Here is a 9,586-nt window from a genome sequence, read left to right as displayed (position 1 = left end):
ACTATGAATTTTATATGAACTCTTGTATTAAGACAATCGAATTATGTTATGAAGTTAGTTTGTTGTTTATGCTGCGTTGAACAACTCTGATTGAGTTTTGAAGGATAAGATTGTATGTAAGTTTGGGTTCGCATAGGTTTGGAACCTTGGAGGGGAACCTTGCCTATGTGCCGGTCATGGATCCGAGAATCGGGTCGTGACATAGATCCACAAGACTGACACAAAGACCTCCCATATGAACCTCGTGGTGTTGATTTAATAGTATCCTGACTTCGAGTCTGATCACCTCCACTCATACTCCACTCATACTATGTCTTTCGGCAACAACACAGATGGGCTGGCTTTTGAACCGCATTATGCATGGCTGACTTGAACTTGCAGTGACTTTATCCCTTTCTGACAGGAGCTCAACCCTCACCCGAAGAAATGAAGGAGAACAAAGTGTAAAATACCACTGCAATTGGGTTCTGGAAAAATAAACTACCTAGGAACCCAGAATCTGTAGAAACATAACGATGGCTTTTTAAAGTTTCCAATGATATAGACAATGTCTTTTGATTTCAAGAAGCCTTTATTTGGTTTAACATTCAATGATAAGAAAGACAATGAATGTATTGCAATATTCAAGATTTATAACTAAGGAAACTGTGAAAAAAAGGATAAAGAAGTAATACCTCAAATACGCCAAGTATCACTAAGAAAACTATGAGCTGCAGCTTGTGATCATGAGGAATAATGCGAGCCCCGACTTGCATCCCAGCTTCTACGTTGTCGTTAGCAACCAGGCTAGAAAGATCACCCATGCCATATAAAGGCAATAGGGGCGCGAAAGCTACTGGAGTAGTCTTAGTGAAATCGAAATTCAGGGTTTCTGCTGTCTGAACAGGCTTCTCAACCAGGTTTCTCATCACTATACCCCCAAATACAAATCCTGATGCTAGCAATCCTAAAACCATAAGAAAGACATAGCTTGACCAGAAGAATTCACGGCCAAACCTAATTGCTATATTTCCCATCGATTGCCGTGCTTTCTGCTAGAAATACGCCACCTTCTCAATATGTAATGGAAGACAAGTTTTTGTTCAAATGCTCTTTAGGATCATGAAAAGGTGCTTCTATACAAAAAGCAATCTGCAGATTTGGAAAAATGGTGACATACACTGCTGACAATGCCAATTCGAAAGACCAAGCTCTCCAATGTTTTTTATTTCTTAACAAAAGAATCAACATATACCAGAACAAATCATTTAAATGTATGTCTTGATTACTCAGCAATCCTATTTGCAAACTCAGAATGCTACCAGATCAAAAGAAAAGGAGGGACTATTTCATCAATTTCCGTTGATCAATCTAAGTTGACGTCGTAAAGATCCTTAAGAAGCTTGCTCGATGAGGAATCTATGATCTCATCCTTACTTTCGATAGAAAATTCAGAATCGATCCACGGTCCATCCATCGATATGCTCTTCTGTGTCTGACTGCTTTGAGATCCATTTGAGACGTGTGTTTGACTATCATGTGAGAGAAGCTCAAAGGCTTTGAACCTTGCATCCGGGTTCATGGTACTGCGCTTGACTATCGGAGCTTGGACTGGAATTCGACCCTCAAGCATCTTCACTGCAGAAGACATTGATGGCCTCAAAGTGGGAGATGGGTTGGTGCACAAGAGAGCCAAGTTAAGCATCCTCAATGCCTCTATTTTTGAGTAGTTTGAACCAAGGCTTGGATCCACAAGCTCTAGAAGGTTTCCTTGCTCTTGCAGGACATAGGCCTACAATTATCAGTAACATGCATTTTCCATCAGTCTACAATCATGCTCATTGCTGGTCAGTGTAAATGTAAATTGTGTTGACAGAATTCTGAAAGGAAATGAACAAGTTACCCAATCAAGAAGATAAACAAACTCCTCCTTCGGCCTGTAATTCGTGTTGCTCTTCCCACTGACAATTTCTAAAACGACAACTCCAAAGCTGTAAACATCTGCTTTATCTGTTAAGTAACCCCTCATAGCATATTCTGGAGCCATATAACCTCTGAAGAGAAATTAGAAAGAACCAGAAGAGCAAGTATTGGCCATGAGCTTGTGGAATAAATTTATATGTTCTTTTCCTTGTATAATCAATCATATACAAGGCGATAATCATTTGTGCTGCTGTTATGAGATGCCATCAAATAATATGTCTGCGTTTTACAATATTTCCATTTGATATCCATACTGTTCAAAGTATCATTACCAAAAAAGATAAAAATTTATTTATCCCTTTACCACAAGCAAGGAAATTCAATTAAAAGAACAAGGGGGAGAAAGAACTCACATTGTCCCAGCAATCCGCGTGCTAATATGAGTGTTTTCTTCTTCATCAAGCTTAGCTAAACCAAAGTCAGATATCTTGGCATTTAGATCCTTATCAAGCAGCACATTAGTTGCCTTTATGTCTCTGTGTACAATCTTCAGCCTTGACTCTTCATGAAGATAAGCTAATCCCTTTGCAATACCCAGCAATATTTTCTTTCTTGTTTGCCAGTCCAGTTTAATCTGGTGTTCATCACGACCTGATAGAGATGAGACAGAGGAACAGGAAAGCAATTTAATCTCTCATTCTCATTCTATAGACTATATATAAGCTGATACATTAAGGAGTTGGTCAAGCATTTACCAAAAAGAGCCCGAGCAAGGCTATTGTTTTCCAAGTATTCATACACTAACAACAACTGATTTCCTTCAATACAACAACCATACAGCTTCACGAGATGGGGATGCTGCAAGGCAGATATCATGCCTATCTCATTCACAAATTCACGATTTCCTTGTTTCGATTTGGCCGATAACTGCTTTACAGCAATTACAGAACCATCTGACAACATACCCTGGAATAAAATAGACTGAGATTTCAGAATGTTTGAAAAGATATTGCTTCCCTTTTATCACAAGCTTTTGCACGTGTGATAGATTTTATACAAGAAGGCCCCATACAGTAGAACACTTTGTCAGCACATAACCTAACTAAATAGTAAACTGGAACATTAAAAAATACCTTGTAAACTGGACCAAATCCTCCTTCTCCTATCTTATTTGCAGGGTCAAAATTATTGGTCGCATGTTTAATTTGCCTTAGGCTGAAATAACCAGTTTGGAGATCTAGAGCACGGAGTTCTGTGATGAGCAGAATCTCAAAATCAGCAAAAGTTTACAGCATGCACACAATCAAATAAGACACATTCTTCTTGTGCTATTAATCTTACCTTTATCTTCAAGGTCCTTCCTTCCCAAGTAACCTTTCTTCCGGAGGACCAGCAGAATTAATGCCGCAAGCACACATGAAGCAGCTACAATGCCAATAATAGCTCCAACTGATAATCCGCCACCATTATCCACCTTAAAGTCTACAAGGAGAGAAACAAATTAAATGAAAAGACCGTTGATGGAAACGAAAAATCCTCTTGATTTCGTCAAGACTTACTTGGAGTCACTGTAATGGCAGATATGAGAGGTCCATAGACACCCCTGTCAGGAACAGCAGTAGTACCTTTGCCTGACCAGTATAAGTGTATCTCCAGTGTGCTACCATTAACAATTATACCATCATATACCTTAGTGATGCCAATACCAACACCTCCAGCTTCCTCCATAATATTGAAATTTGCCTCAACTACCTTCCCCTGCAGGAAGAAGTTCCGAGCATGACTTATGCAGGTTTTAAAGAGTGTTACCACCGTTTTCTATGGAAACTTGAAAAGGATCCATAACACATGGTAGGTCTCATGAGGTTATTTAGAAATACAATCATAGATAAAAAGAAAAATCCCAAGTAAATGCGCTAATTTGAAAATCATTTTACTCACTTGAATTGATATATCAAATATCCGCCTCCCAAGGCTGCTAAAAGTCTGATTATTGGAATACATAATTTCAGCAAAGTGGAGCTGCACTTTGTAACTGCCCGCCAGCATGCACAGGCCATAGTACTTGAGTGATTGAGGGGAAAGGCGAGCAGTTTGGTAAAAACCTTCACCGGTCACATTCAGACCATAAGAATTTGTTGCTTTGTAAGCGCCGTCATCAGTGCCAATATAAGTCCCTGTACTGCTATAACCCCATTTTTCTAATATAGATGCAAAATCAGCTGCCCCCCCTGCAGTTGTGTCGTCTTCATATTCATTATCACCAACAGTCTCCCTGCTCCCTCCACAGTTTATGAACAAGGAATGGTCTGTAGAACGAAGGATCAATATCATAAGCTTCCTTCCCTAGGACAAAAAGTACTGTATTTATGTAATTACACCTTCATCAAACACCAGAGTACTGTTTTTACACACTTACATTGAGGTTTTCTTGTGCAAACAAGGTCCTTGTTCAAGCACCAAGAAATCCTGTAGAGAAGAATGAGGGTTGTCGATAAGTCAAATTTCTAGATTTCTTAAAAGGCATCTTAGTGAAGGAGGAACTTACTTGTTACTCCCAGTTGACACATGACTCGCAACCAAGTTCCTATATAATTTCAAAATAGAAGTTAGCAATCAACTTGAGACAATGGAGAAGAAACAAGTAACGGGAAAAAATGATGCCTACACTGGTAGCTGTTGACAACTTTGCTCAGCTGATCCAGTAAAATTGTTGTAAGATAAATCCCTGAAATAAAATTTCATGGCAGGGGTAATATAGTTGTTGATTGAGGAGAACAAAGATTGGTGTATTTCATGTATAAAGAATCATGTGTAGCTTCACAATAGACTCACAAGTCTTTCCTGCTTCCCAGTATCCAAGCAGGCACATCTCCGGTTAGTAAGTTGTTATTCAGAAACCTACACATTAATAAACAGGTCACGAACCAGCAAGCTGTCACTATGAGAAATATATTAGAAACGATGATCCTGTGCTTTCAGAAAGCATGCGTTTATTGACTTACATGAACTTTATATCTGTCAAACTCTCTAATGGGCTAGGAATCTGGCCTGTCAACTTGTTAAAGCTCAGATCTCTGCAATGAAATGTATACAAATTAATGAAAGCACGTGAAAGAAGCACTAGATAAAATTAGCTCTGGGCAATATAAACACACTGCAATCTAATTCAAAACATGAGCCCCCACCATCATGATTTTGAATCATGCAGACTATATACAGGTCTAGCTCATGCTCACAGAGAGCATATACAGCAGAATTTCTACTCCTTCCAAATGTTAAGATATCTTTCACATATTTTATTACGTTGTTATAATGTAGAACATCACCAATAGCATCTCATATGACGTATCAAGATTGGTTTGAAAACATCCCGACCTTACTCAATGAGAATCTAAAATAAGGAAAAATGAAATGCAAAACTTTCGGTTTTAAAAGAGGAAAAGGCTGGAGCTTCATTGTTAGCTACTTAAAAGTTGAGAAAGATCCTTGTTCAACCAGAATAACTAAGGAATCAACTTATTGCTTTACCTTTACTGATTCACTTTGCTTTATCTTACTTTAAATGAAACCAAATGATAGAGTAAAGTGATGTCAATCACATTACACATCTTGTCATTTTGAATCAGAGTAACTTACAGAGTATCTAGGACTGCCATATTTCCAAGGTATTCTGGGATTGAACCAGTCATTGAGCAATTTCTCAGAATCCTGAGTAAAAAATAATATGTAATCAATTACTGATGTAATATTGCTGTAACAATATATTTGATCAGTCTCATTCAACTCACAGTTTTTTCATATTTGTCATATCTTTCAGATTAGGGAAAGTTGAACTGGATCCTTTCAAATCCGATATTCTCCTGAAAAATCAGGACAACAGAAAAAATCAGTTTTCTCAAATATAGACTTACCGAAAAACAACGAGGCAAAATTCTTCGAACTGAATGTGAATCCACAAGATAGGGAATTTAAGCTCACAAAGTTGTTAATTTTTTTAACAGTGAAATGGTAGAGGGAATAGGACCCTCCATGGATGTTCCTTGCAAATCCCTGCAAGAGAAATATACCACTGTTAGGAAAGCAAGAGGGAAAGGAAAATGGAATTCCATTCAGCTTGTGCTCGAGGACACATTAGCAGATAAATGGAACAAAGTAAATACTCACAATGTCGTAATGTTGGTCCAGTTCCCAATAAAGTCAGGTATCTTCCCTGACAGTTCACTTCCATCTATCCTACTGCAGGAGCATATGAAACAGATGAATATTTAAGCTCAGCACAGTAATTACTATATAAGAAAAAAAATTGTGACCCGCATCATCACTTACAAATCATTTAAATTCTTTAAATTGCCAAATGTGTCTGGTATTGTTCCTGAAAAATTGTTTGCGGAGAGAAGACTGCAGGGGTAAATAATACAAAGTTACAAATATTTTTTTCTGAGTGAGCATCAAATACTGGTATCATACATAAAAAGACTTAGATTGAATATCATGAAGTAGATACATAAATAAACTCAGATAGAAGATGATGGCATCTGTCTTACAGTCTCTCCAAGCTTTTCAAATTTCCAAGGTCTGGATGAAGAGACCCTCCTAGTAGATTATCTTCCAGGACCCTGCAAGACGCAATACCTATTTTATTGCAACTCAGAATTTCATTTACTGGACAAGTTGAGAGCTTTGTTTTGAGACTTACAGGGACTTCAGAGTCGCAAAGCTGCCAATTTCCCTAGGAATCGAACCGGAGAGGCGGTTTGCCAGAAGAGACCTAAGGTATAGAAGAAAAAATAGTGAACAGGTTATTTTTTCATGAATGGCCATATCACAATTGAAAACTCCATGGAAATACAAGTGAACAAACAAACTTACAAACTCTGAAGGTTTGGGAGCTCAGCTAGACTTCCTGGGATTGATCCATTTAAGTAGTTGCGAGAGAGATCACTGTACAATGAAGGATGCTTCATTTCAGTCATTCTAAAATTCAAATCGTCATAGAGTAAAAAGAATGGTAATATTCTACATTGCACATTGCAGCTGTAACAAAATCTTGCTAAGACGATATCAATAAAGGGGAAAAAAAACTACTAAAATGCGAGTGAACAAGGCTGTCTGTGTTTGAGAAAAGAGGCATTGAAACTTAGAAATTATTTCACACGTAAGTGTATATCAAACGGAGAGAATGTGGATGGGCTATTTGGCAACTAAACCATGCTAGAGAACCAAAAAGAACAAGAAAAAACAGGACAGGAGTCTATCAACTAAGACACTGTAACCCTGGAGAATTTGAAACTTGCATATTGATAGCCCATTGAAGGAGAAAGCTAATCACTGAGATCATAAGCAAACTAATTAAAATCATCGATAAATCCAGATAGAAAATAATCTCCGCTGTCCACTAAAAAACTTAACTAACAAGAAATATATATATGCAAATGCCACTCACATTTCGCGCAGTTGGGTAAGATTTCGAAATTCCACTGGTAGAACTCCAGTCAGATTAAAACCCTTCAGCTTGCTGTCAGAAGAAGAGAGAAGAAAAAGATGATTATAAAGAGGAAGAGGTAAGAGGTGATAAGTCTTCGTACAACACCTAGACTCTGCGGTCGTTACCATAAGCTGAGATTTCAGAATTGATACAGTGTTCATATAAAATTGGACCAGTACCAAATCCAAGAGAGAGTGTTTGCTACAAATATATTCTTCTAATTATCAAAGCATTGCTTGAGACGAGTCTAATCTCTATCTGAGTGGTTATTATGTCTGAAGAAAAAGGAGGGATATAAGGAAAAAAGTGCATACAAGCTGATGACATGACAGACGGTGTTATTTTCAAATGTACAGTCACATGTAACATTGCTTTGAATTCTGTCATTTTTTGGGGGGTCGCTGATGTACAGCTTCCACTGTGCGCTGCTGCAGGAAGTTCGATCGATTGTTGTCCAATTGTTGTTTTTCAGTTTGTAGGATATTGTTTGAAGGATTTGCACTGTTGCATCAGATAGTAACAACACATGTTAAGCAACACCAAGAACAAATGCTTACAATAATGTGAGAATTTACCAGTAAAACAAATCATTATTTCACGTCGATCAGCATAACTGTTTATGGGTGAGATAGACCTGCACAGATTTACTTTACTAGACCCTTCCTTTTTGGGATATATCACATGAACATGGTCGAAACTCTCGATTTTCACCCAATATTTCGCACATATTTTAGAGCCATTTCTTTTTCATGTGCCTCCCAGAGCTTTCCTCTGCAAATCTTGCTCAAGGATAGTGATAGGTAACTCCTTGATCACATTACACAAGAGAAAATAGGACCACCCAGTTGTTATAGTAAAAATACTTTGCACATTTGGAAAACCTAGCATAAATAAATTTAGCTAACAATACAAATATGCCAGGGAGGCAGGAACCTTCCACCATAAATGAAAGCCTCCACCATAAATGAAAGCCGTGTTGAACAGATGCAACTTTCAAGCAACAGTTGCTCCTTGAAACAAAGAGCATACCAAAAATATGTCACAATGAAGAAACGAAAAATATATATTTTTTTTTAATAATACCACCTTTTCAATAATTTCTTGTACTTTATTTTAACAAATATGCCAGGGAAGCAGGAACCTTCCACCATAAATGAAAGCCGTGTTGAACAGATGCAACTTTCAAGCAACAGTTGCTACTTGAAACGATGAACATACAAAAAATATGTCACATTGAAGAAACGAAAAATATATTTTTTAATAATATCACCTTCTCAGTTCTTGAATTGTATAAGCATCGTTTTATATTTTATCAAAATATTTTGTTATGACCAGAAACCGAATTCCTCTTCTTTTCCTATTATTGCCCAATTCATGCAATATGTTTCCCCGATTAATCTTAAAAAATAAATAAAACACAATTTTTTTTTTTTTTGACAAGAAGAGATAAAAAAAAAAAAAAAAGTTTTTAAAGAGAAATGAAAAATCTGAAAGTCAAAACAACAGTTTCCTCCAACGAACAAGACAAGAGCATGTCTGTCAACTAATGTTAAGAACAAGAACACTTGGCCAATACACGAAAAAAACCCAGAAAGAAAAAACTATTTATTCTGCCAAATATTATGAGTTGTTGACAAAAACAAAATGGAAATTGTCGAATTATGACCATTTACCTTCATCTTGTGGCAAGAGTGGAGTCACTTCTTGGGCATGAGATCTAAAGTTGTCCACAACAAAGCAATTCAATACCACAAAACCGAAAACAAAAACAGAGGCAGTCTTTGACAGTGATTCAACAAACGCCATGTTTTAAGCATGCAGAACACAGTTACTCTTTCTCTAATTGTGGGGTAATTAATATCTCCAAAAAAAAAAAATCAAAGAACACGAAAAAGAGCAGTAGTTCAGGGACAGAAACAATGTTTTTCGTTTGTGTTTTTAGAGAGGGAAGAAAGAGAGTAGGGTGGTTGGAGGGAAAGATAATGTAGGAGGGGTTTTAAAGATAACGAGTTACTCGGGTTTTTATTTTTAATTTTTCAATTTGCATTGCGTCCTTTTCTTGAAAAAATGCTGTCGTCGTAATGTAATATTGAGAAAGGGTCAACAAAGCTCTAAAAGCAAAACCCAGAGAAAAAAAATATATGCAAAGAAATGGAAACCACTGGTTGTAACGAGAGTTTATTTCGAATAAAAAAA

At 37.1% G+C, this 9,586-nt stretch overlaps 1 protein-coding gene across 2 annotated transcripts; it reads right to left on the bottom strand.

The window, feature by feature from the left end:
* Positions 1-1,176: 1,176 nt before the first annotated feature.
* Positions 1,177-9,586, bottom strand: LOC118063589 (probable LRR receptor-like serine/threonine-protein kinase At1g53430). Of its 2 annotated transcripts, none has more exons than XM_073409718.1 (24): positions 9,064-9,586; positions 7,705-7,891; positions 7,349-7,420; positions 6,775-6,846; positions 6,602-6,673; positions 6,450-6,521; positions 6,232-6,303; positions 6,070-6,141; positions 5,884-5,955; positions 5,694-5,765; positions 5,542-5,613; positions 4,908-4,979; positions 4,738-4,803; positions 4,571-4,630; positions 4,451-4,489; positions 4,322-4,371; positions 3,844-4,211; positions 3,462-3,660; positions 3,244-3,372; positions 3,036-3,154; positions 2,658-2,868; positions 2,316-2,553; positions 1,883-2,033; positions 1,177-1,771 (listed from the first exon to the last, which is right to left on the bottom strand). In XM_073409718.1, the coding sequence occupies exons 1-24, from the start codon at positions 9,194-9,196 to the stop codon at positions 1,346-1,348; spliced, it is 3,096 nt and encodes a 1,031-aa protein (XP_073265819.1). In that variant the 5' UTR covers positions 9,197-9,586; the 3' UTR covers positions 1,177-1,345. The 2 variants fall into 2 exon arrangements, with proteins under 2 accessions (XP_073265819.1, XP_034933555.1); XM_035077664.2 differs by having other exon boundaries at positions 3,244-3,384; positions 9,064-9,579.

The sequence above is a fragment of the Populus alba genome, chromosome 1 (genome assembly GCF_005239225.2).
Source record: "Populus alba chromosome 1, ASM523922v2, whole genome shotgun sequence".
NCBI lineage: Eukaryota > Viridiplantae > Streptophyta > Magnoliopsida > Malpighiales > Salicaceae > Populus > Populus alba.
This window is presented reverse-complemented; position numbering and strand designations above follow the sequence as displayed.